This window comes from Rhea americana, unplaced genomic scaffold (assembly GCF_003343005.1).
Source record: "Rhea americana isolate MKP2758 unplaced genomic scaffold, rheAme1 scaffold_150, whole genome shotgun sequence".
Taxonomy (NCBI): Eukaryota; Metazoa; Chordata; class Aves; order Rheiformes; family Rheidae; genus Rhea; species Rhea americana.
The window spans coordinates 2,214,056-2,241,039 of NW_028185595.1; the positions used below are offsets into that span (position 1 = coordinate 2,214,056).

At 43.7% G+C, this 26,984-nt stretch overlaps 2 protein-coding genes across 2 annotated transcripts in view; both read left to right on the forward strand.

The window, feature by feature from the left end:
• Positions 1-2,875, forward strand: part of RELCH (RAB11 binding and LisH domain, coiled-coil and HEAT repeat containing) — an 80,303-nt gene extending 77,428 nt beyond the window's left edge. Inside the window, exon 29 of the mRNA XM_085299585.1 lies at positions 1,096-2,875. Coding sequence (XP_085155711.1) covers positions 1,096-1,216 — 121 coding nt within the window. The 3' untranslated portion in view covers positions 1,217-2,875. The remainder of the gene's footprint in view (positions 1-1,095) is intronic.
• Positions 2,876-9,794: 6,919 nt separating this feature from the next.
• The window catches only part of TNFRSF11A (TNF receptor superfamily member 11a), a 30,337-nt gene continuing 13,147 nt past the window's right edge, over positions 9,795-26,984 (forward strand). Inside the window, exons 1-6 of the mRNA XM_085299586.1 lie at positions 9,795-10,112; positions 23,728-23,809; positions 24,276-24,401; positions 24,963-25,106; positions 26,209-26,302; positions 26,664-26,758. Coding sequence (XP_085155712.1) covers positions 10,053-10,112; positions 23,728-23,809; positions 24,276-24,401; positions 24,963-25,106; positions 26,209-26,302; positions 26,664-26,758 — 601 coding nt within the window. The 5' untranslated portion in view covers positions 9,795-10,052. The remainder of the gene's footprint in view (positions 10,113-23,727; positions 23,810-24,275; positions 24,402-24,962; positions 25,107-26,208; positions 26,303-26,663; positions 26,759-26,984) is intronic.

The window sequence follows — 26,984 nt, forward strand, 5'->3', positions numbered from 1 at the left end:
TATTGCTGAAAAAAACGCTTGCTACTTTAACTGCAAATACAGGAGGTGATGAATTATTTATTAATATTCCTGCTATCATACATTTGCCTTATTGGGCTCTATCATGAGCACTTACTCCTTCTATGCAAACAGTTATRTATGTCTGAAGTTGAGCTCTCTAATATGTTGTGAATTCCAAAATATTCCTTGAATTTTGCAGCATGGGGATAACTTCTGTTGTTCCAAGCTGCAGTATCTTGTCAGTTCATCATTAACCAGGTTGCTCTTCCTGGTCCGGTTTGTGAAAAATTGTGGACTGTTCATTGTCTTCTCTAGTATACRTGAAGTAGGAACACTCAGACAAAGGTAATAGGAGTCATGTTCAAAACAACCAAAAGGAAAAAGCTGTCGTGCAGCAGTGGAGGCCCTACAGAGCCCATAGCCTAAGGGCAGTAGTTGCAAGAAATTTACAGGAGATCCAGGGAAGACTGGACAAGTACATAGAAGAAAGATCCATTGGAAGTTACTAATTTGATGGACCATGTCAAACTTGGAAACTGCTGAGGTAGAAACAGTGGGAAAATGAGATAACATTGAGGAGAGATATCATCATTTTGTGCTTACCATGCCTTTACTCTTCCCTATATGTCTGCTTATAGCCACTGTTGGAAGCAGGATGATTAGGCTACATTGGTCCGTGGTCTGAACCAGTACTTTTGTTCTTGTATTAAATATACGTAGTATTGAAAGGGTAAGGATTGACATTTCTAGTGAGAAGGTAAAGTTGATCTTTCATGAAGGTGTCTGTCATTAGAGCAATTGCTGACATGTTTAACACCAATGCTGTGACTTTCAAAGGTAGTAAAAAATAGTGTGTACAAAAATATTTTGCAACTTTCCACTAGGACTGTGTTTGAGGGCATGATAATTCATGTAACAGTATGTGTTTGGGCTTGGTAGTGGTAGTTTTTCAGTCCTCCTTGATAGAGTGGCCTTTCTTGATCTTGAAACTAATCAACTGAATTGTCTTTGCATGTTATGACTTAAAAAAAAAAAAAAAAAGCCGAGTATCTCTTTCACTGTAGTCTTATGTAACTAAATTCTTGAATTTCCTAGCTCAATGTCAATTGCAGCAAGCCTTGTGAGTGAAGATACAAAGACCAAGTTTTTGAACAAAATGGGCCAGTTGACTACATCGGGTGCCATGTTGGCTAATGTGTTTCAGAGGAAGAAGTGAGATGGGAAAAGGAACTCCCAGCTAACACTAAGAAGGACCTCACAGAGACTGGTTCCTGTACTTGAAGTACTTGCCTTTTAATTTCTTCAGTCTTATGTTCTTGTAGTATAATTTTATTCTAACCTCCAAAGATATTTGCACTGCTTTTTGAATATCGCTGTGTATCTGTTAATTTTGGGTTAACTGTGGTTGATACAAAACTGAAATCATAGTCTGTACCAAGTCCCTGTTCTGTGTTCTTGTCTTTCCTGCATAWTTTTTTTTATATAGTGGAAGATTTTTTTTCCTTTTTCTGACAAGATATCAGCAAATATCTGTATTATACATGGAGCTATTATGACGGTACTTAAAATAATGTAAATTTGAAGTCAGTGTCATGAAGTAATAAAAGTGGAGATTACTTATGTATTTAAATTATGAGAGAGTAATGCAGATTTTTTTTATTATGTTTCTAAGAAGAGGAGGAAGAGACACCAGCATTTGTCTGTGCTTCTAGGATTGTTTTTGTAAGTATTGTGCATCTTGAATCCAGAGGAATTGCAGCATCTGATGTATGAGACTGCTTGTACTGCATCAGTCTGTAGGGAATACTTATTTTTCAGATGCTTTATGCTTACATTGTAAATGCTGTACAAAATCCTTCAGATAAAATTTTAACATCTGCTGTGATTTTTGAGGGATTTTTTTGTTGGATTTTTKTTTTATTTTAAAGCACTTTAACAACTAGTCTACGTATTCTGAGTCACATCCAYTATTTAAAGGAAAAACAGATAATTAATGGATAAGCATTAACAAATGTATAAGCTTATATGGCAGAGGGATCCCAATACTTTATGCAGGAGAAAGTGGTTTCACTCTGCACACATTGTGCAGTTCTGTGTGCTGTGAAAGCTAAATTTAAGAGGTTTTATTGTTTAAATTGATTCCCAATTCAAATTTCATTTTAGAATATTTGAAGTTATGTTAATGGAGTTTGACATGCAGTTTCTTTAAAATGTTAAGTAGACTGCCTGCCTACTTTATAAAAACAACTTTACAAAGAGTATCTTCAACAAATACTCTGTATTTTTGTTGGCAAGAAGCATTAACAAGCCAATCCTATTATTCTTAGGGAACACTTTTTTTTTCCTTTTCTTTTTGTCAGTATAAACTTCTGAAAGTAAATTCAAGTGCAGGCATAAACTAATAATGAGTGGTAAAATATAAAAGGTCAGGCATTCTCTGACACAGTACCATTCAGTTGGAAGTATTAACATCTTTAAGGATAGGGAAAGTAAAACGAGTGAGGGAGGAAAGGATAAACTTCTGCAACAGAAGGTGGGTAGTAGCACTTCAGATGTTTCCCTTAAGCAGAAATAATGGATATAATTTGAAGCTGCTAATTGCTTTGTGTCTTTGCCTGTTGGCTGTGCATATACAGTTGCCTGTCACGTTCATGTTGTGAAAAGGCCTTCTGCACACTCGCACACTATCAGCCCCTTTACAGTGCACTGAAACATGTTTCTTGAGATGGCAGACAGTTCCATGCCTTCTTGTTGCTTGTTAACATTAAGTGACTATACTTTTAGCAGACTGACTGTGAAATGGAAACATTCCTGAGGAATGGGAAGTGGTGACTTTCCTCTCTATTGTTCTGTTGTCAATAAAAAGTTTTATACACCTGCCTTGTCTTATTACTTCTAGACTTCTCCAAAAAAAGAAAAAAAAAATGCATCAAAACAGGTATTTTGGGGGCGAAGCTTACCACACAAATTTGTTAGTTTTAACTTTCTTAGACAGCACACAGTAGGTTTAGCTTGCTAGATTTCCCATCTCCATTTGCATGTTTCACTCCAGCTTCTAGTCATCCTGCTTTGCTCTCGTTTTCATCTAGGATCTCCTCCCCTTCAGAGCCACACATCATTTCAGCTATATCTGTGCCAGTGGATAGTAATGGCAGATGCAGCTCTGTAGCCCTAACACTAAACGGTGCAAAATTACTTCCTTATGGCTGAACTCCTGCTTTGGCTGAACTCCTGCTTTCCGAAGCAGGGCAGCTGCCTTCAGCATGCCTGTGAGAATGGCTCCTGGCGTGTGCTAGCTCATAACCTTGGTCTTAGAAAATGCTAATTAGCGCAAGCTAAAAACTGTGACAGTAGTTTAACTGTAGACAATTGTGGAATGAGACCGTCTTCAGTTTATTAGTATAAACTGAAGTATTAATGTCTTTGCCCAGCTCATCCCAGATTCTTCAGCCCATTTCAAAGTTTAGCCTTTGATAGCCAACATCTAACTTTATACTAGTTGATTCAAGCAGAGACTTGACTAAGGACCCAAGGAAGACCAGCTTCGGTGTTCATCATAACTACTGAGTGTGAGAAAATTCTGCAGAGGCAACAAGGCTTAATCAGGTGGACTTCTGAATTTTAAGAGGTGAAATTCCTGCCTCAGTTGCAGGTGATTTTTAAAGGTTTTATTATTTTACCAAATGTGAGCAGATTTCTAAGAAGATGGCAAGAAGTTGCTTTTGTTTTTTTTCTAAGCTGTTGTACTAAAAGCATTCAGGAGTGGGATAGAAAAGAATTAGAACCTTTTAAAGAAAAGAAATACTGGATTTTTTAAATTAACTTTTTTCATGCATATTATTATCCAAAACAAATAAGTGAACCTTTGGAGAGAACATGCTGCCTTGAAACAAGACAATGTGATATCCATCATGGAAGCCAATTCATCCCCAAAAGGCTGCGTACTATTGCTTATGATTTTGCTAAAATACAGAGTGTGTAAAAAATACAACATTGACTTACCAGCTCTGTCTGAACTTGCACAGCTTGCTGGTTTCTAAATAGGGGACACGTTGAAGGTCTCATGCTGTCCCTAGTGAAATTTCTCAAGAGTATAGGTATCTTTATTCAAAGTATTGGCTCTTGTGCTGTGTTTATGTGAAGATGACCAGTGGGCTGAAGGTACATGGCTGCCTAGATGGACGGGATCATGATCTACATATGTTTTGTGTAGCTTAAATAACAGTCTGACTATGCGTAAATTTTGTTCTGAAAGAGATCGTTTTCTGAAAGTGTAACTAAGACAATTTGTTTTCATATGTTCTATGTGAACATAGAAAAAAAAATGCACATTCTTCTTTCCCCATCTCTTCCCACACCCCTTACCATCAAGAAGAAAAAAAAATTATTACTGCTGTAGGTAAACTATTCTGGTTAGGGGAACTGAAAGCAGTATTTGAATGGATTCATGGCTAGAGAAAATGAGGAAGCTGACATTAAAGGATTAAATTAAAACTATTTTAAAACTGAGAGATAAAAAAATATGAAAAATCTGTACTGAAGAACAAGGAGGCTTTTCTGTAACACATGGAGGAAAACTAAAATCGCTACATTAGTTGCTACATACAGATGATAAGGTGATTTAAAATGGTGCAGAAAAAGCAGAAGTGTTCAATATTTCTGTTCCCTATATCGTGACAGTGATAATGGGATTTTCTATTCTGGGAGTAGCTGGTGTGATTAGCAACTCTATTTATATCTCAGTACCAGTTGTGAGAGTGGGTATCTTGCAGTCAAAATATTTTGAGCAACTGTCTGTGTAAAATTCTCTGATGACATTTAAGCAAATAAACTACCAACAGTGCTTCATTYGGTGGAAAATTACTAATATGCCAGTGTAATTAGCTGATTGGCATGGCAGTGATTCTGGGTAGGATCATGGACTAATCTTGCATAGATGCAAATGCTGKCAAATTACAGAATTGAGGTATAGTGCCAGGCAACAGCACTTAAAGGGAACTGKGTGCTGAGTTCATGAAGATAAATTTCCACCAAATGCGTTCAGATTGGGAAAAGGATATGAATAACCAATTTGTTTTTGACTGTAGGGTTGTTGAAGAAAGGCCAGGAGACACGCTGTCATTGGCTAATCACGCTCCGGATTTTAATACTGTATGTTAATGTATCATGTGCTAACTAATCTCACCAAGCAACTGTGAATGAATAATCGTTATCCAAAGAAGTTGGAAACCACGGCATTCTGCCTTTTGGTTCAGTGCTCTTCTGTATACCAGGCAAGCTGTAAGAAAAGCTGATGTTGCTTGTAGCGCAAGTTCGTTCACTCGAATCGGTGGTAAGCAGCCCGCTTCCTTGGAGACATCTGTATTACGTGCTAGGCGCGCACTTTCGAGTATCGTACTTAAAACACAGCRAAATGTTTCCTGAGAACGAAGATGTCTAGTTTCCAGAAACTTCCAGAACGAGAAGTTCTGTTGTAGAAATCAATGACTTGAAAAGATGACTTACACATTGTGGTAAGGGACCAACACCAAGTCATCTGCCTAGTTCCTTTCCTAGCAGCTGTATTGCATGTYCTGCCTGCTGGGTCCCTGGTCGCGCGCCTCGTTTCCAATGGTCTGTGTCCTCGGCTGCGAGGGGCGAGCAGCAATGTCAGAGTCCCTAGAACAACGCTCTGAGCAATTGCCACCTGCTRTAGGCAGATACCTTATTACTCTGCCATTCAAATACTTTGTGTATCCAAATGARGCCGTTTGCAATGTATTTGAATGTTAGCGTTCCAAAAACGTTTTTGTTGCTCGGCTTGTGCTGCCGCTCTTCATCCATCATTTTAATGGAGAATTTTCCCTATTCCCAAAGGCTGGAAAACTTTCAGCCTAGGTGGCGACAGAGCTGGGGGCAGTGCAAGGTGTTCCTGCCGAAGTCACGGCAGCTGTAAAAACGCAATAAGGTTTTTTAATAGGCAATAAGGTTTCATTTGAACTTGAGCCTTTACTGGAGAATGAATACGCACYGTTGATCCAAATCTGAGATATCTTAATATTGAAGTGAGTTTTCAAAGTTCACCATAGTTTTAGTAYGCTGTTAGATAAAATAACCGGATGACTCTGGGGAGCTGGTGTGGCGCTGCGTCTGAAGAAGTCAGGGGCTCGGCTGTCTTTGTGGGAGGAGGTCGCCAGCCCTTTCCCAGCCTTGAGGACACGTCTCCAATCAGGCGAGAGGCTGAGGTGTTTCCTGGGCAGTGTGAGGAAAGCTCCCTGGCTCACGTCAGCGCCGCTCTCGTCCTGAGGTCACCAGGCTGGTATCTCTGACAAGCACGAACAAATCTTTGAAGTTAAAAATTCACCACAAGTTTGTATTTTCTTCCAGAAGTATGTAGGTATTGTTATTGCCACAGCAGCTGGTGATAACGTATCAGCTCCGTGCGTGCTTGTATGCTCTTCAAATGTTCTGCATGTTAGTGGCGGTTGGTAGTGAGCTTTTTTCTTTGGAATGCTGCARACTTCAGGGTTTTGACAGATATTTAACACTGATACATTTTTGTGGGCTTGTCAAAAGTGTGTTTTATGTAAACTGCACCAAGTGTTACTTTCAAGCTTGGTTATAGTTGCTCTGACCTGAAAAAATAGTGTGCATGCTTGAAAATCTCAAGGAGATTTGGGCAATAGCCTGCTATGGAAATGTGCATTTCACAGGAAGAAAAGCCTGTTTCAAGTTGATGACATGTTTTTGTGTACGAATTTGTTTAGATAAATAATAGATTTTTATGCATTTATTTTAATAACTGAAGACCTCAGTTGAAATTAAAGCCTCCTGTGCTAAATGCGTGCAGACATTTTTCTGACTCCCCCCCACCCTTTAACGCAGTGTACAAAGCTCCATGTGTTGGATGATGTAGTGGGGACTTCCCCCTGCTGTGGGGCATGGGGCAGCCTCTCTCGCTGGCCCCGTGACAAACTGTACTGCAGAATATGCACTGCGAGTCCCCTCCAAGGTGGCCCCACATCTACAGGGCTCTTTCCTAGAGCTTTAACRTTGCCTGACCTCTGGCTTTCTCACTCACTCATCCCAGCTGAGAGAGGGGTGGAAATACCCCCTGGAAAGGGGGTATTTTTGTACTGAAGTACTTTTATGCTAACATGGTTTCAGACAGTTACAAACCTTGTAGTGTTATATTGCTTGCTCTACTTCTTCTAAAATACTGTTTTAATCTATAACCCTGCTTTTCTCTCTAGGAAGGAGGTAAAAAGATGCGTGTTGACCATAGAACTGCTCATTTACCAAATCTTCTCACAGTTTATCTTCCATGGCAGATTTCACGGAGTGTCCTCGTATTAAATGAAGTGTTTTGATTCTGTTGCATCTGTAAAGCTGCACGTGGTTTTCTGTCTCTGTTCACTAGAAAGAGCACCAAAGAGGATAGTCCACTTTAGGCATGCATGCCACAGTGAAGAACAGAAACAGGAGGCACCCAAACACTATCATGACTTTGAAACATTCGAGTACTCCATTTTTATTCAAAATAGCATTTTTGAAAAGTTAACAGAAAGACTGGTATTCTATAATAGAAAAAAAATCTWTAACAGAAAAAAGCTGTAAGAGCAATTTCGGGGTGAACTTTTAATTTTTACTTAGCACTGCATAGAATAATATGTGAAAAATGTAAGAGCTCTTTCCTATACATTCCCTTTGTTCATACTTTCAAGCACTTGTGTTTCAGATTCTGACAATCTGCTGCAGTGCATAATTAAGACTATAAAGCACCCAGCAGTGGCTTCTGTGGGTTCTGACTCAAAAACTTAAAACTTAACTCAGAAGAAAATGACTGAGCTTTCAAAAACAGGCTATTTTCACATTGCAGARGAAGACGAGAGAAATTTCAACCTGAAGAATGAGTGCCGCCGACGCAATTAGGAGTCAGAACACAGAAATAATTGGTTTGCAATTATTGATATGCAGTTAATTTGCAATACTGAACTGTCTGGAGCTCCTCTGAACTGAATATAGCAATTGGCTTTACTCAGCACCTTCTAAGATGGAGACAATAACCTGGCTAAATGCTTATGAGACTGTGTTTGCTCCTGTAAATCTGTGGTTAGGATCAGCAGCTGATAAACAAACAGCCCTTACAGTCTTGGTATTGTGCTAGATGCAAAAAGAGGAAGAGACTTAGCAGACTGTTCTGTTTAAAAAGAAACGTTTCCTTGTATTGTAAGTACGAACGTYTTAAAACGCCCCGGCTAGCGCACGGCCGCAAGTTCTCAGCGCGGGGAGGACGCCGCGCTGCCGGAAGAGCTGCCGGCCCGCGCTCCCGGCCGTTCTGCTGAGCTCCCTGCCGCGCCGACCATCGACGCCCCGCGCTCGGCAGGCGGCCGCGCGCGTTACCGGCATTTAAGGCCCTGCTTTACAAAGCTCCTAGGGCAATAAGCTTTGTGCGTTCTGCCTCCTGTGCAAGCTCAGAGCCTTGGCCTCCCCGCAGGCCCCAACTCGGTTTCTGCCCTACATCTGAGCTCTTCTAGCCCGTCCAGCCACTATTCCGTRAGAGACTCTTATAGCAGGTCAACAGGGCTCTGTGATTAGAGGAGGCTTTTTGGCTCACTAAAAAAAACCCCTCAGCATGTCCATTGCCAAATTGTTCTTGAAGTGAATGTGCAGCAGAACCAGTCACCTGGCCTGCAGCCAGGCATGGGAACGCGGGCACTGAGACCTGCCGAGCTTAAACTGGGCAGGGCCCGTAGCTTACGAAAGACATCGAGAGCGTTAAGGGCTGAAAAGGAATTTTAGGAAGGTTAAGAAGGTGTGATTTTGTGAACTCCAAATATTACGTAGAGAAGATCAGAGYTTTATTTTGTTGTGTAGACAAGCTCTTGTTAACTTGAAGAGAAAGAAATACAGTGGCCRTTTCTGTCCCGAATCCTCGCTGGCTCCAAGGATCTCTCTTCTGAGCAGAAAGCAGAGCACAGTGGCGCAGGTAAAGAGTCCCCTTTGATTTTTGTGTTCATTTTTATTTACTTATTCACAAGTGTAAGATAACTTATACATAACTTTTTTCTGGTCAAGGGTTAAATCTAAATAACGCAAGTAAAAGAACAACTTCCTTATTCATTCAAGTCAGATGCATGGTCCTGACTTATTTCAATGCGGCACGTAAGCACAGGGAGACGGAGAAGGTGTCACAACGGCGCAGCCAGCTCTGCCAGGTCCTCAGCCAGGGTAAATCAGCGCCTTTCCGCTGAAGCTCCCATACAGCGCTGCGCTCCACTGCCTCTCTGGGAACGGGACCCGCTGTTTCCAGCAGACCAGGCGCGTCGCAGGCTGCGTGCGAGTTTGCACGGCGCGCTGCCAGCTGGAGCAGCTGCCGCGCAGAGCTAGGCAGCTGCTGCTGAGCTTATCGGGTCTTCAGCGTGTGCGTTTTGGGGAGCAAGGGGCCACTCTGCACTAGCTCAAGTCAGGTCTCGGGGACTGACCCCGTGCACGGCGTGGGGTATTTTAGGGGKGCTGCCAGAGCACTTCTTCCGCCTCTCTGTCCTCTGGAAGGAGAGGTGGGAAAGGGGGAGAAGGGAATTAGAGGCCAGAAAGGTGAAGGCACGTCTTGCAGGCAGCGCGAGGATTAGAGGAGGGCAGGGCTGGACAAGGGAGGATGCGTCGGGTGGGAAGCAGGTGGATGGCTCTGGAGGGCAGGAGAAGGGCAGGGAAAGCAATGCCCATCGGTAGGAGGAGGGACGTGGGCATAGTGACTAAACTTCTTGTAAAAGGGGGTGGAGAGAGGAAAGGGAGGGACGAGAAGAGGGGAAAAAAAACCCTGCATGTCAAGTCTGAGGAAATGCTGTGGGAACTACAGCCAGGCTCTTTTTATTTTTTTTTATTATTATTATTATTTTCTTCTCTCTTCTCCCCTTGTGTAGCTGAGAGGAAGGAAAGGAAGAAAGAGAAGTAACTAGCTCAAATGTGCCTCGCTCTGTTGCTGGGGCTTGGGGACTTGGTTGGAAGGATCTAGTTTCTGTTCAGTGTCAGGAAAAGGAGCAACAAGAGGAGGCAGAGACGGACACCCAGACATGCCCGTCTCGGCAGGCTGCTGGCTTGTTCTTCTTTGCCTTGCTGCCACTGGCAAACAGGTAAGACTGGGTTGCCAGGTCTGAGCTGGAGTAGGGGGGGGATGAAGATATCAAATCTGAAGTGTGGAGGTTCGTTTCTTCTCTCGGAGGAGGCGGTGAGGTAGGAGGCTGTGGCATCTCGTGCCGCGGCGACTGGTGGCACAGCGTTTAGCAGCATAGCTTCTCCTGCTTTTTTTCTCAGCTTTACTTTTTTTTTTTTTTTTTTTCCCCCTTTTTTTTTTTTTTTTTTTTTTTTTTTGCGACTCACCCTGTCTCACAAGCTTCTCTTGCTTCTTTAAAATCAAAATACCCCAAACCCAAAGCTCTAAACAAAGCCAGAAGATCTGCAGTGAAAACAGCCTGCTCCTGCCCAGGGCAGGGTGTAAGAAACCAGAAAATATTTGCAGTGAGGTTGCTGAGGGATATAATTTGCATGTAGTGTAAGAATAAGGCAGACTCCACCCTACCAAACAGATTTATTCAAGAGAGCACGAGCACACTCGTCTTTGGTTACGGCTGTACAGAGCTGCACCACACAGGCACGGGAGGAGCACATATGGTCTTTGCAGCCCAACGTGACCTTTCCCATGTCTCCCGGAGGTATGCAGCCCCTCTTGCTCTGACCACCCCATAATCCTGAACACAGCCAGCCTCTCAGCAGCTCCTAGAGGTCTGCCAGGGTTGTTTTCCCAGCTTCATAGATTTGAGGCCCAGCCAGATTACGTGACTTGCTCAAAGGTTCGTGTGCTGTCTGTGGCAGAGCCGGGAACTGACCCCAAATCCCAGGTAAGCTGCCAAGTCGCTGGCAGCCTTTTCTCAAAGGGGAAGCTCAAAGTGGGATTTGGCTCTGCAGTTGTTTGCAAACAGAGCGTGCTGTTTTCACAGCTTTGTCAACTACCAGCTGGCTAATGCTCGGTGTGTTTCATGGTTGTGAGTGTTGCTGGGCTTCCCATGCTTTCATGAAGATGGTCTTCCCAGCCTGCTAGAGCTGCGCCCTGCAAATGCTGTACATCAGGAGATATCCTGCAATGGCTTAAATAATCTCCCTTCACTTTTTCTAATTATACCATTTAAATAATTCCTCTCCCACCACGTTCTAGACTGGCAGGTGGTTCTCAAATCCCATGCTGCAGCTATTTTATTTGCTCCGTTAATCAATGTTTGGTAGCTTCACTACCATTTGTGTTTCATTTGAAATTCTAGTTTCTCTGTGTCTCATTATTCTTGATTGGTTGTGAGTGTTAAGTGCTTGCTTCAAGGTGGTGCTGTAGTAGAGCTGCCTGGGTTCCCTGAGAGCAAGGTGCAGCTTTGAGGGAAAAAGATTTTTTTAAAAAGAAAAAAAAATCTTTGTTGTCTACAACTTACAATTTAATGTCTGACCACATAATTCTGAGAACTGTTCCTCTGGATATCTGTTCCTAAATGGGCTGTCTAAAACCACATGGCCCTTTTTTTCCTTCCAAAACATGTGTTTCTGTCTACCCTCACCCTTTAAGTTTCTAAAATTGCTAGTTTCCAGGTGTCTTCCATATGTATATGAACGAGCTTGGGTTTTTCAAAACTGACTCTTACATCAGCCTTCTGATGGTTTGTCTCGTCCCATGGTATCCTCTGCATGTATTCTTTTCCTGCCTTGGTGTTCAGAACTGTGATGGACRCAGTATGGTGAGCAGACTTCAACGTTCTTCACACTTCTGCTCCAGATTACTAACCATGACGTTTCCTTTCTTCTGGAGCCATCTGCTTTGAAGTAGTTGTTCCCTTTGGAATCTCCTCATTGCCTGGAATCTATTCAACTCTTGATCAAACCTTGMAAATTCAGATTTCTGTGCTATAGCTCCCAATATGTCACAGATGCCCTGATTTAGTAGCCAGTAGGTTCTCCTCATTTTTTCTTGTCTCCCAGTGAACAGCTTCTCAGAGGATGCAGAACAGGGAACTTGTATTTATTTGAGGTTGATGTGTAAAGTCTTTCCACTGCATTCAACACGTGCTTAATTTGGAGTCTGTTAGTGGTTACATGGGATGCAATTTTCCATGGCCAATGTTTTGGACAAGRAACAATACAAAATAATAAGGGGCCCCTGGAAAGCTGTAGTGTAAGTTTGCATATGAAAAGCCATACTGTGTCAAAGAGCMAGCTAACCTAATAGTCTGTAGACAGTGAGCAGGACCTGGAAGTCAAGAATGTAGAAGCAAGGCAAGCCAAGAGAGATACTGTATCCAGCCAACCTTTCAGGTTTCCCTAATGTTCTGTGCTTGAATGATTTGGACAGTGACTTTCTGTAGTTCCTTTGGAGTGGTGTTTTCTGACAGAACAAATAGTGAGAAGAATAAGTGTGATAGAGCTGAAGTTTGTCTGATGCACTTGTATTAGTTTAGAGCTGATAATACCATGGGGTAGTGATAGGACCGTAATGTTTATAATGCATTTCCAGGGAGAAATGAAAAAACTTGCAAATGTAAGTTTAATGAATTCTCACAGTGGTGCTGAAAATAAACATCTTTGTCACCATCATTTTCACCAAAGAGGAAACAGGAACAGAGAATTCGTGACTTGCTCTAGGTCACACACCGAATGCACCGCAGAAGTGCTGGGAGCAGAACTCAACCCTCCTGTCCTCTTGTCTTGTGCTTCGGCCACAAGATGATCTTCCCAAGTGATTTGTCTCAGCCAGCTGTCAGAGCACAGAGTATTTTGCTTTCTGACATAATCAGCTTGGCTTCTTTATGCAGAATAGCTAGCCACATCCCTTTATTTGCTTAGCACTTGCAAAGAGCATAATTGCTCATATCAGATGGGAGTTAATAGCCTGTGAGAATATGCATTTCTACAAATGTAATATAACCAATTACCTGGTTTAACCTCAGGGCCTCTTCTCTTGTGTAGCAACGGGCTTGGACTCTTCTAGCACTTTGTCATACTTACTTTACAGGAAAAGTTTGCCCGCTGCAAGCATCCAGGATTCTTCATAATTTAGAGCAGCTTTAAAATGCCCTTGATCAAAGTGTAAATTATATTTTAACTTCCTCAAATGCACAGTGTTTATGGTAAGAGGAAAAAAGGAGTAAAAGATTGTCTATAACATGTTAGATCATAGCTTCTCCTGGCCCACTGTTCTGGCTGTGACCAGGGCTGAAAGAAATCACTCAGTAGAGCAAAACTCCTACAATATCTAATCTAAAGCCCTGGATTTATTTTGGCATTAACACCATAGGTTTAGAAGCTATTCTAATTCAATTAGTTTGCTTGTCAAAATGCCCTTGCAGGAAAGGTTCCAGAGAGGGAAACAGGTAGGTTTTTCACTGCTTTGCAGTTTCCTCCTGGATCATGTGAAAAATCGGCAATAACATTTTACAGCACCTCAAATAAAAAGAAATAATGCATTACATATAAAACTAAACCCATTCGCAATTTAAGAAGTCCCTGTTGTTTCTCTTCTCAAGGTAAGCCTCATTTTCCTGATATAATTTCTTCTTCCCGCAAAATGAGACCAAAACAAACCTTCACCAGATTTCACAAGTCAGTAAAGTTCAAAGCTTGCCAGCATGCTGCCTAGAGTGTGCTAACTTTTAGGTTTAAGGCACAGGGCTTGCTTTCTTGTCAAAAGAAAATAAAATACAGGTCAAGCACAGGCATTAAGTGTGGCCATAAGGATCTGTTTCACAGAATCRCAGAACAAYTGCAATTGGAAGGGACTTCTGGAGATCTAGTCCAACCCTACTGCTCAAGCGGGGTCACCTACAGCMTGTTGTTGTTGTCTGTTACTGTCCTCCTGAACACCTCAAGCTCAGAAAAGTGGAATAATCTGGCTGCCCTGCAAGAACTAGTGAAGATCTGTGAAGATATTAAAAAGAACACACACATAACTAAAGGGTAGAAAATCACAGAAACATCAAAGTGATGCCGTCTTGCATTTATACTTTAACTCTATTTGGAAGACTCATATTTGAGTTACATTTTTATACTTATCTATCCCTTAGGAGTTCAAATGTGGAAGGCCATACTTTACTAGATACATGTACGGACACAGAGCAGAAAGGTAGCCCCTCTTATAAGGCTGTCCTCTTCYTCCTCCCTACCACCTTCATCTCTGTGTGACCGGGTCTCCGGGTGGTGTTTGCGGTGAGCAAAACCAGGATAGTTCCTGCCGCCATGCGCTTGCAGTACAGCGACTGCTGAAGCCCTTTGCGCTCCGCAGCCCTCTCTGCAGAGGGGCGCATTGCAGTTTTGGAGTGCGTACGCTGCTGGCCATTTGGAGAGGATGGTGGGTTTTTGGTTTGGGGATTTTTTTTTTCTTTTTGAGATACTTGCTTAGCTTGCTGGAGGCAGTGGGGAGAAGAAGGAAACAGAAAGATGGTTGGTTCATCATGTCCTCAGYTGCAACTGTGCTTCTTGCACCCGCTGCCTTCTTCCTTTCGATTCAAACTCAACTTGCCTGGCAGTGCTGGGTTCTGTGGATGACTGCTTACCATCTGTTTTAAGCGCATTTTGGTTGGTGTTGGTTTCACAGAGAAACAGCTGCTCCAAGAAAGGTTGGTTATTACCAGTGGAAAGCGCAAAGGCAAATATTTGTTTGTAATAAATGCAATATAAAAATTAAGTGCTGTTTAACCAGGTTGCACTATGGACTCAGGTGGGCCTCAGTCTGTATAACACAATAATCTGCCTGCAGGAGCGTGACTGTTTTTATGACTTACTCTTTAAAAATGGTCCAAAGTCCAAGCAGTAGAAGAAAGACTGTTGGATTCCTATGGGATGGAGTGGAGATGGCTGAAAACTGCAGAGTAGGCCGTGGAGGGGGAAGACTCCTGCTCTGCAGGCTGCGGTGGCACACAGGGCTGCAGCCTCCTTGTTGCGTCTGCCGCATGGCAGGAGTTGGTGTGATGTTTCACTGCAAGTTTCCTAATTTCTTCTTGTTTGTGTGTTCCCCACGCTGTGGAATCTGGGTTGGCACGTGGTGTCTCTGTTGGCAACAGGAGCTGTGTGGAGGGCTTAGCATCCCATCAGGAAAGCAGAGCTGACTTATGCCATGTGCTCCATGACAAACTGATTTTTGTCCCATAGCAGTGCAGCCACCTTGGTTGCTTTTGGCAGTCCTTTCCTTGGTTACCTTTTTGTTTGTCTTTTCAGGGTGTGAGTTCTGTAGGCCGAGGGCTTGGCTTTCTCTGGTGTTTGTACAGTGCTTAGGATGTCGTGGCTGCAAACAAAGCTGAAGAGTCATTAATCACCGCAGGACAGAGCCCCATCCATTTCCCACCGAAGTCACAGGGAGGTCTGCCAGTTTGGGCCCGGGAAGGGAGCAGATACCTTCCACCCTGGCCGACTGCCATTGCTCAAGCTAGAGTTTCCATCCCTCCTCACTTTCGTTCTTCAGGTCCCCTTGTGTCCACAACCCACTCATCGTCCCCGTGCCAAAGGCACGTTCCTACCAGGGCGAGGCCAAAGGCAGCAGTGATGGCTCCTCACCTCTTTCCCGTGATCTCCGTGTTTCTCCCGCTTGCCTTCTTCCAGCTGAGGAGCTCCTGCAGTTTGGCACRGAGGAGGCCTGAAAAAACTTTTGCTCGCTGCATGAAAGCAGCCACAGGTCTCTGACTTCACCTGAGAAATGAAATCAGAGGCAGGGCTGGGCAAAGAGCGGCACTGCGCAGAATGGCAAACTCCCGCGACGGAGCAGGAGCGAAACGGTGCGGGCTCCCCGRCTCGCCGTGCCAGGGCATCCCAGTCTCCACTCCTCAGGGGCAGCTGATGGAGCGGTTGGAGCCATAGCTGCAGCGGAGGAGGGCAATGGGCAGGCAGGAGGCTGAAGCCCTCCGACAGCCCTCCTTGGCAGCAGGACGGACACTCAAGTCCTCCGAGTGCCGAGCCCACGGCTCTGCCGTGACCCCGCTGGGCTCTCGCTCCCTTTGCCCAGCCAGAGGGAGCTGCCTGGCTCCGGCCCCTCTCCTTGGGTCAGCAGCGTGTCCCACTGCCCTCCTGCAGAGCCAGGTGGCCATTACCCTACGAAAATCTAGATGACCTAAAAGAGACTAGGAAAGACTGTCTTTGGCAAAAGAGTCAAGCTGGCCAGTTTAATTCACCCTGCAAGAAACAATTAACTAAGGAGGGGGGGAGAAATGAGGTCATTTGCCCTCACCACTTTGTGGCTACTCCAAAAAGAAAAAAATATATATAGGATCTATTCAAGAATGACAAAGAACAACATTTGTGAGTGCAGATTGGTGCAGAATATATTTAGCCAGTGGTCAAAATGGAGGGAAAAGAAGAAAAAAAATGTTGCATGGAAAAAAAATTGCTCTAGAGTCTTGTCAGGCAACCCGTTAATCTGGAATACAGATAGGGAAAATTGTGCTGCTGGGTTCGTATGAAGCCTTAAAAAGTGCTTATGTAGCACACAGGAGAATTTATTTTGAGTGTATTCTTTTGCCACAGCAAATAGTTTTGCCTCACGAGCATCATGTTCTTCAGTAACTTTTCGCTGGGCAGTAACTTGAGCAATCAGATGATTCCTTGGATCTGCTCTGAGGAAACAATAACAAAAATCTCCCGTGTAATACCACATATAGTGAAACAGGCTTATTAAGGAAACGAGCCAAAGGCGGTCAGAGCTGGGGGRGAATCTTTCCACTGGGTTCCCTGGCCCAGGGTGCCCAGCAGAGCTTGTTCTTTGCGGTGATGCCCACAGGATAAATTAACCATTTTTCAGCCCAGTCCTGAGTCCTTTAGTGAAGGCAGCAATTTGGTCATGGTCAGGAAGCTGCAGATCCAGTTGTACTACAACACATGTCAAGGCAGAGTGATCTGCTGGTATTGCACCATCCACTGCATACAGTCATCTTCCAAAGAAGAGGCTGCAGCCCTATAACTACTTCTGCCAGCAGAATATTGAGTATTTGTTCTACGTGGGATCCTAAAAGCTTATTTGGGGGAAGAAAGGCAAAACAGCAGCAGGCTGTGAAAGCAGGCTTCCTCTTTTCTGCACAAACTTTCTCATTCTCCCCATCAGCTCAAATAGGACCGCAGCCTCGCATCAGACCATAAGAGATTAATACGGTTATGCTGTACTCTGGCAGTGTGCTGGTATGAAAGGATGCACAAACGTACAGGGTTTTGAAGCATATGATGTCCCAATTGTGCCCTTTTCATCTGACATCCAGAAATAGCACAGTCCAAGAAATCTCTCATGATTATTTTTGCGTTAAGACTCAACTTCAGTTTGTGATGTGGAAAAATAATCCGTTAAGTAAGATGCCAAAGGGGAGTGCTCCCCGTAAGTGATTGTTCCTTTAGTGCCTCTTTTATTATTAATTAAACCTGAGTGAGTTGAGGGTGATGTTACTTAGTCTGCTCTGTGCATTACTGAAGGCATCSAGCAGTGCGTATGCTGAGCTTCCCTCCTGAGCAGCACTGTTGCACTTGTTTAATCTAGAACTGATTTGCCTTTGCAGGCCTTTTCGCTGCAGCACAAGTATTAGCTTCGGCAGTGCCACTACAGTGCAGTTTTTATTACTGCTTGTTATATACTGTTGTCTTGCCATCGACCTTTTTTTGTTAAATATTTTGGTTTGGGTTGTTTTTTCAGGTTTTATAGTCTCTGATTCATCTTGAAAATATTCTGCCTAGTAACTATTAGTCTTCGAATTACTGTGGCAATGAGGACATGCAGGTTAAAGATTAGGTTTTGCACTAAAATTCAGACCAAGCAGGCAATTCACACTCCCGTGCAAGTGGAACGACATCGGGGCATGGCGGAGGGGGCCAGGCAAAGAACTCATATGCTGTCTGCGACTGCGGTGCAACATCCATGTTGCTCTGCTTACTCCCGTCCCTCTTTGTGCCTTTGGTATTTTGTTTGGCATGTTCAGACAGAGTGCAGAACTTTCAGGTTGTGCCCCATAAATTGTTACTGTCTTCCCTAGTACAAGCTGTGAATAACGTTTAGACACTACAGGCAGCTCAGTCAATGAAAACTTTAGATGAATCCCTCTGGTTGTTGCATGAGGATGACTTTCCCACTGAGTGACAAATGTCATGCATGCGATGCTGGCTGATTCACCGGTTCAGTCAGTAGCCATTTCAGCCCTGAGATCTACCACCTCTGTCATTTCCCATCTGATACACCTAAGGTTCCTGTCTGCCTTACCCTTCCCACCCGTTGGCTGTGAGTGGTCAGCACGGCACTTCTCCTTCACGTAGTCTGCCTGCTAGAAATAGCTCAGGTGGCTTCGAGATTGATTAATGGTCCTTCCCATTGGTGGAGGAGCACCAGTTGCTTGGGTGATGTCTCRTAGGAGTGTTTGCTTTTTGCTGCGTGCTAATGCAGAGAGACAATTGGAATAGTCAAGATGGGGCTTTTACCACCATTTGTCCACTGGTTACAAGTTACAGGTTTCTCTTAATTTCTTTATTAACTGTTTTATCCTTTATGTTCTTTCTGGACACTTTAGGTAGTCAGGCTAGTGTAGAGTTTCAAGGACCTATTTTTAACAGTGAAATAATATTTAGTTTTTAGCCTTTGCCATTTCCCGGCTATATTGTACCACGTGATGGTGGTTCTGTGATGTGGTTTACTGGTCACTGGAAAGTTGACATCACCAAAAAGCATTTCATTCACAATCTAAGATTTTCGTGGTAAGTTGCAGACCTGCAAGTGAATAACTGGAATTGCACAGTTGTGGCTTGTGTGTTGCTTTGATTCAATTTTTATCAACAGTAAGGACTCTCTCTGAAGGAACTGTTGCATTTAATGTCCATGTGATTATGCGTATATCTTTTTCACATAAAACTCCTCTTCCCATTTATAAACTCACAGTAACTGAGCTGTATAAATTGTCAGAGTCGTCCATTACATGTGTTACTATCGTGTGCCTTAATGCAGCACGTAGGAGTGCCAGCCATGGAGCAATGCTCAGCTAGACCCGGATTCTGTTTTTGTTCTTCTTGAATAATTTTTAGGCAAGTCTCTGAAACTGGCAACAAACTGAGAAAATCTGGTTTTGCTCAACAATACTGCTGAACCAAATTAGGTGGGTGAAAGGCTGTAGGCACAAAATTCGTACATGTGAGAGGAGAGGCAGTAGCTCGTATCTGAATGAGGAAAAGGAGCAGACGATTGCAGAGGCAGTCCTGGCTGAACACCAGGGTGTCGCAGTTGAAGKAGCTACTTCAGATCAGATTAGAAATTGTTGGTCAAAGCTCAGTCAGATGAAGGCAAACAAAGCCCAAAGAGCAGTGGAAATATTGTAATTCTACAGTAGACAAGGCTAAGGCCCTCTAAAACAAGCTCTTTGGATAAACTCAGGCTCCAGAGTTTAAAAAACAAATGGTGTGCAAGGCGTGCACAGGAGATTTCACTCTCCCRTAGGTATTCTAGGTCTGCAGTACTAAATGGAAAAAAATGTGATATGCTTAGTGAAATGATGAAAGATGACTTGAACATTCTCCAGAAGCAAATACACTGAGCACGAAGGTGTCATCTTAAAATAGTTAACCCTGTTGCATGTCCCATTGCATCTCATTTTTTTCAAAACTAGTATTATTGCTAATGAGCAGTCCCCATTGAGGCCTCAGGTTCTTGTTCAGAAATGACATGGGAAAAAAAAAATGTGGAAACCCCCAGGCTTGTTCTTCCAGATTTTTTCTTTTTAAGGAAAGGGGCCTGTGCAACTTTATCTTCTCCGAAATGTCTGTCTGAATATTCATTTGAGTGAGAAAGTAATTTTAGCATCCGTGACACACAGCTTCTGCTGCCATCAGATTGCTCAATGTCTCTAAGAATAAATATTTCCTTAAGCCTGAGGACAGGAATCTGAATTTTGCTGGTTCCGTCTTCAGAAACACCTGTGTGTGTTTTATAAAGGTCTGAGTAACACAGCTGAGCTTTGTAGGTGTGAGTCATTGAAGGTCTGCGATTCTGCAAGCACCCTCTTGCTTAGCATCTCTTTCACCAAATTAAAAAAGAAAAAAGAACGAAAAAAAAAAAAAGAAGAAGAAGAAGCTGAAAAGGCTATCTGCAGTCTGACACCAAAATACTGCCCTCCTGCTAACCTTGCAATGAGCATGCTTTCATTTTCCAAAGTCAATGGGACTACTCATGTGCTTGCAGGCCAGCAGGTGCTGGTCTGCTTTACCAAGCCAAGCCTCCGGCAACCCACGAAGCCCAGAGCAGGTTCATCTTTGGTCCCTGAACCTTCCGCTGTTGGATGTACACGCTTGGAGATAATACATAATGAAGCAGGAAAGTTTTTTTTTTTTTTTTTTTAAGTATGTAATTTTTTATATTTTGCACAAGTTAAGTGGCAACTTAACCTGGACCTTTTTAAAGCATCTCTCCATCTGTGGGGATTTGATGAAAAGCTTCACCAGTAGTGAGACCTTTAAAGCAATAACCAAGCTGGGATTTTTTTGCATTTTATTACTTCAGATGGGGTTGATACCTTTGCTTTCACTGGGCACCTGAAGTGTGACATGCGACCCCTTCTCCCACCAGAGAGTGGCTCGGTGATGCCAGAGTCGCTCTGAGCCACGCGCCAGCCTTCGATGAGAGGAAGGATGTTCCAGAGGTTAAAACGCTAACTTGAGGCTTTGGAGACGTGGTTCTGTTTCCTGCTTTGCCACTGATTTCCTGTTACCTTAGTAAAGTTAGTCAGTCTCCGAGCGCGAGTTCCTCATCTGTAAAATGACTCGCACTTCCCTATCTCAGAAGGACAGTGTGGAGAGGAATACAGTAGTGATGGTGGAGCATCAAGCCCGCGTGCTGCTGTGAGCGCAAGTGCTGGCTAGAGGGGTCCTGCCCTCTGACAAAAACCCTTCTGCATGGACTGGTGATACAGTCCTCTGGCCGGTGGCTGAACAAGGGCTTCCAAGGCACTGGGCTAGCAGAAGGGCCTGSGCTCACTGGGTCGGATCCCACCATTAGAAAACACGAAGTTTCTTCTATTTTCCTCTCGTGCTCGGCGGATCTAGCTGGTCCGCATTAGGCCAGGATTTCTTGCCTTTGCGAGGAGGCTGGGCTTATGTGGGGTTAGCGACTGGACACCAATAATCTTGTCTTTATTTAGTCGAATGTAAATCAAAAGAGGGGAATAGAGCACCTTTGTAAAYGTATCAGCTCGTCTCGAAAGGGGAAGGACGTGGTGGCAGAAGAGAATACTGACACGGAGAGCAGATCTGCGCAGCTGTAGCTGTGAACGTGCTGTAACAATAACCCTCTTAATGCTACGAAGCGAGGAGGTCGGAGATGATTCATGAAAGGTGCCCGAGCGCTTAGCCTGCCCCAGCAGAAGGGGATTGCCTGTTCTGTTCGAGCCGAATTTTAATTCTCAGAAATCATTCCAGACTCTTTAGCTGAACGCTTTTTAGCAGATTTGCATATCCTTCCTTAAAAAGGATGATTTTGCCCTTGTGTGACACTTCAGTAATTTTTAAGTCTTTTTTTCTAAAGGGGAACTTTCAAACTGGGGCAAACAAGGAAGAAAAGAACATTCTGTTATAAAAGCAAGTGACCTGACCCGTCATTTGTCTCGTCAGTTCTGTTGCGATTTCGGGTGGCTGCGAATGAGGAATCGGTGGCTCGAGACCTTCTCTCCTCCAGCGCGGTCTCGGTCCCAGTCCGCAGCCTCCGGCAGGGCGGCGGCTTAGCTTGCGGCACCTGAGACGCAGGGTCAGAAGAGGAGCTCCGCGGGTTTGCAGAAGTGGTTTAGGAGCTTCTGGCGGGGCAGCGAGCGGTGTCACTGCTCAGGCACCCGCTGATCGGGCTGCCTTTCCTCCGCTTCCCGATCGCCTCCCGCCTTGCTGGCCCTCGTCCTCATCGTGAACAGCAGCGCGCAGGGCGACGAGCAAGGCGTCTGTTAGGAATAAGCCGGAGGGAAAACTTCCATACGTAGGTACGGGTTTGTTTGCACTGCGGTAGGAATCCTAGCCCCATTCCAGGTGCCCTTTTGTGTGAGGTGCTGTGCAAACACAAACAGCAATTTTTGTTCCAAAAAACTTATGATCTAATCACAAGAAAGATACTGCTAATAAATRCAACAAAAGAGACTAGGGAACATGGAGACAAAAGAAGTATTTTTACAAGACTAGCCTCTTAATTTGCCATGAGATTGCTGTTGTGATAAAAAATGGCTATAAGGTGGTGTTTATAACCCACAAACTTCACCCCCCCCCCCAAAAAAAAAAAGACCTCTGAGCTTAGGCACTTACTTTATTTCAGATACAACTAGTGCAGCTTTGACACACTGCATTTATGCACCAGATAATGATTCAAACTCAAAGCCAAAAGGAGATGTTTTAAAGACACAGTCCAAGCTCTTYGGTCATTTTTAAGTTATAAGACCCTTTCTACCAGTAGAAAGGACAAGATGCTTAGGGGAAGAGAATATAATGAGATTGCTATTGGTGAAACCAGAAAGGGAGAAAAGAGGAGAGGTAAAGGGAATCGGAAACCAATATCAATTCTACCTWTACTCGCACAGCACTATTAGATAGCGAAAGCTCCTTCTAATTAGCAGCAGAAGTTTTAATGGATCTTTTTTCCAAATCAAAAGCCAGTGTCCTGCAAATGATATTTTAACAACTGTATCTCATTACAATGAAGTGTTCTTGCTAAGGGCCAAATTTTGAGTCATCCTACGTATTYTAAAAGGAATGGTCAACAAGTGGACGTAAGGTGTTGAGTCTGCCTGGAGGACCACTGCCAAGAGACTCCTGGGCAGCCAGAGCAGAGGCAGTGGGGGGCTAGGAGYGATGTTCAGCTGGCTGGGACATCCCACTGCCACCCATGCCCCCAAGCCTGGGCGAGTGCCCTGTACCCTGGCAGGATAGCTGCAGGCAGCGGAGGTCAGGGGTGGGGGGGGTTGCAAAGGCTGGTAGGAGCTAGATATAACACTGTAACGCCCTTTGCCATTGTCCCCTTGTGTAAGTTTGGGCTGCTTTGTTGAGGGAGGGGTTCTTTTTTGTTTTGTTCTGTTTTTTTAAGAAATAGAAAGGTGTTGGCTTAATTTGTATCACCTCTGTGGCTGTGCCTCAGTTCAATGAGAAGAATGCTGCAGGACACAATAGGAGCCATAAAAAGCCATAAAACTGAAGTCCAGTGTTTTCTGGGGCTAAATGGGAGTGTTGTGTATCCCAAGGGGAAGCTGGGAACTTCTTCTTTTTTGAAGATATAAATCATTCACTTCTAACTTTACTAGTTTGCTAAATGTTATTCTTTAAAACTGTCAGTGGCGCAGGTCTCGTTCTGAGGTCATATCTGTGGAAGAGACTATGGAAGTGTCTGTATACCTTTTTTTTTTTTTTTTTACAATTGTTTTGAAGTCAGAGGTTTCAAATAATAGAGTATTGTGAGCAAGGACTATATGGCAGGCCAGAAGTTCATGATAAATTATAAGACTGTGTTAGTTATTTATCTCTTGGCAATATTACAAGTCCCTGTGTGTAGAGCATCAAGTACATATTATTAATTTGCCTACAAGGAGCCTTTGAAGTCGTAAACATTGAGTAATGTTTTACTGCTTAGCTTTCCAAAATGCTATAATGAAGAAAAGTTTTCCTCCTCTCTATCACAATTGTGGGTAGGTAGGTCTGAAGCTCAAGGTRTATAAGTTCTCCTGTCCTTTTTCTTCTTCTCCTCCCCAGTTGTCACTACAGATCACTCTGCCATGTGAAAGTGAGCAACACTATGAATACTCCGGACGGTGCTGCACAAAGTGTGAGCCAGGTACGTGAGCGYGGGCCTACACGTGCTTGGAAATTGAAAAGCTCCTTAGAAGCAGTGCTAAGGGCCAGCAAGGCAGCTTGCCCTTGTGATTCCATAGCCCTGTTTGCACGCACCATAACAGGTGCAGAATTTCAGGCCTTCGAGTACCTTTTAGTGCAGGAGTGGTTCTGCTGACCTCCACAAAAGCCGTAACAACTATTTTGTTGGGATAGCACTTAATCACTGGAGACAGAGAGTAGCTTAATTCTCATGCACGTAAAGAAGACGGTTCTTATGCCATAAGTTTCATGTATATTTCGATACCACCCTAGGTTAGGGCCAGACCAAGGAACTGAAAGGGTGGCGCAAAGAAATGATCATCCTCCAGTAGTACAGCAGTGTTAGCCTGGGCTACATTTTGCCTAAGCTCCTCCAATGGCTGATGTGCAACTTGCAAACGACGTACTTTTCCTTCTCATCTTCACAGGAAAGTATATGTCTGCTAAATGCACTGGTACTTCTGATAGTGTGTGCCAGCCATGTGGCCCAAATGAGTATATGGATGTCTGGAATGAAGAAGACAAATGTTTACTACATAAAATATGCGATCAAGGTGAGCTGTTTATACTGAGGAACCTTTTAGTCTGAATTAGTAAAGTGTGAAGACGAGCCAGTGGATCTGGACATGATGCTTTGTTTAGGTACATGATGATGGAGGTTGGGCTTACAAAAGAACCTAAAAGACAGTGAGATCCCCAGACACCAGGGAGGTTCAGTTCTTCTGTGCTCTGTTGAACACTGCAACTATAGTCTCCATGCTGCTCAACTGAATATCTTCACTTGGGCCGCTGGTCACTGTGAGTTGGGTCTTAAAGGTTTGTTCTTTTGCCCAGCATATTGTGCACTCACATCCCCTAACGTGGTTGCCTCACACTTGTGAAAGCTCTTTTTATTTTCTGCGGGAGCTGCCAAGAAAAGTATAGCTTGGGAGTTCAATCAGTGAGGTGTCCCATGCTAATTAAGGGTTTCCACACTTCTTGAAAGACAGCATTTCCTCTAACAAGAAAGATTCTGCATGTGGCATTCAAGCAAGGCAAATAGGTGAAGCAGGAGTTTCATGAATTTGAGTCTTATTATCAGACAAGTTTTTACTCCCAGCTGYTTTCTCTTCTAGGAAAAGCTCTGAAAGAAGTGAATCCAGGAAACAGCACATTCCAGCGGCAGTGTGCTTGTACGATGGGTTACCACTGGAACGACGACTGTGACTGCTGTCAGCGAAACACCATATGTGCGCCAGGATTTGGAGTCAAGCATCCTGGTAAGATACRGAGAGGGGCCGGTGCAAAGTAAAATGTCCAGGTCAGGCTTGGAGGATGAAGTCAGCATCATGCGGGTTCTGATGTTGAAGAGAGGATGCCTTCCACTCTCCATCCACTGTGAACAGAAGCTGTGTGGCTGATTATCATTGCTACTGCACGGAATTCCTCTGGACTATTTGCATTTTGAAGGCTACTTTGGGAGCAAGAGGCTTGAGTATCTATAGTTTACACAGTATCTTGGATGAGGTGACGTTTGCTAGTTTTCACATGGACATGAACATAGCCAAAAGGACTGCAGCACATTCCTAATGTTCGCTGAGTCACTTGAACCTGCATTTCTCCAGTGCTCAGGAAAATGGTCCACTGGGGGTCATTGCTGAGCTCTTTGAAAGCAGGTTCTGCGGAATGACTATTCTTTACAGCATCCTATAACACTATAAGTGAATTAAAAATGATGAACACATTTCACATAGTGCAARTATTCTTTATTTTATATGACTTACAATGCAAGGCTTGACATTTAAATGAGTTCTGGGTTTGACTGCAAGCAAAATGGAGGTGTTTTGTGCACGGAAAATAGAAGTGGTCAAATTCAGAGTTGTAACGAACGCTGGGAAGATGAAGTGAGCTGTTCCAAGTGCAGGGAACATCAGAAAAGCAGCACATAATGGAGTGATGGGGAATGAAATGGGCCTGAAGCACAGAGTTTTCTCCACCAAGCTGGCAAATCCTGATGCAGAACTTCGCTTGCTTCATGCAATTGACAGTACCAGTTAGCGTCATGGTCRGTGGAATTGCATCAACACAAGGCAGTTAATGAAAGTGGAAGGATATAATAGCTGTATATTATTTAACAATAACTGAAAATGGCTTCTGGTCATTTCCCATTTTGATCATACAGAGAAATATGCTAGTCTGACCTGAACTGCTTTTCCTGTTTACCTGTAACTGTCATTGCTACTCTAATATAGTTTAAGATCCTTCTCTCTCCAGGGAAGCTACTGGAAGGGGAGGAGGAGTGGGGATTGGGGGAGCGTAATTGCCTCCAGTTTGAAATGAACTCACAAAAGCTTAACTTTTTTCTTCCTTTACAACACACAGTGCAACAAGACAAGGATACAATATGTACACCGTGTCCCAYGGGCTACTTCTCAAAGGTTGCTTCATCCACTGATGAGTGTAAATCCTGGACCAAGTAAGTCCCTGTATCTTGTAGAAGTACCATGACAGCCRCAAGGCAATGAGAAGCTTGATCAAAAGCATTTTTCTGTGGGGTGTTTCAGTCTGTCTGCAGAGTGCACAGGGCATCTCGGTTTGTGGCACGGCAATAAAGGCATTTTCAGAGTGGAGCTTGAATCTTGCTGTGGGGTGGTGAAGGAAGAAGGAGCAATAACAACAGAACTGCTGATCTATTGAGTTGAAAATAATAATGGTATCTGAACTCTTTAAAGATGGAGAAGCACAGGAGTAATGGAAAGTATTACCCTGCATAAGTGTAAAAGCCATGACAGACCTCCTTGCTTGAGTATCTAGCTTCTGTGTCTTTCTTTTTTTAGCTGTACAGCTCTGGGAATGGCAGAAATTGTCCCTGGGACTGACAAGTCAGATGCAGTTTGTGCAGAACGGAAGATGCCTGAACAACCAGAAGATGGTATATGTCCTCCTACAGGTTATTCATTAGAAAGTACCTATGTGTTTACTATGTTTTGTGTAGTTTAACTTCGTTCCCCATGTGGATGACTCTAGGAGAAGCAGCTGTAGACCAAGACAGAGCTCTTCTGAAAATTCAGCCTTTAAAGATGACTTTATACTTAAGGATGACCAGTATACTGAATAGTGCTTTATACCTCTCAGTGACACTGCATGGTGAGCAGTGT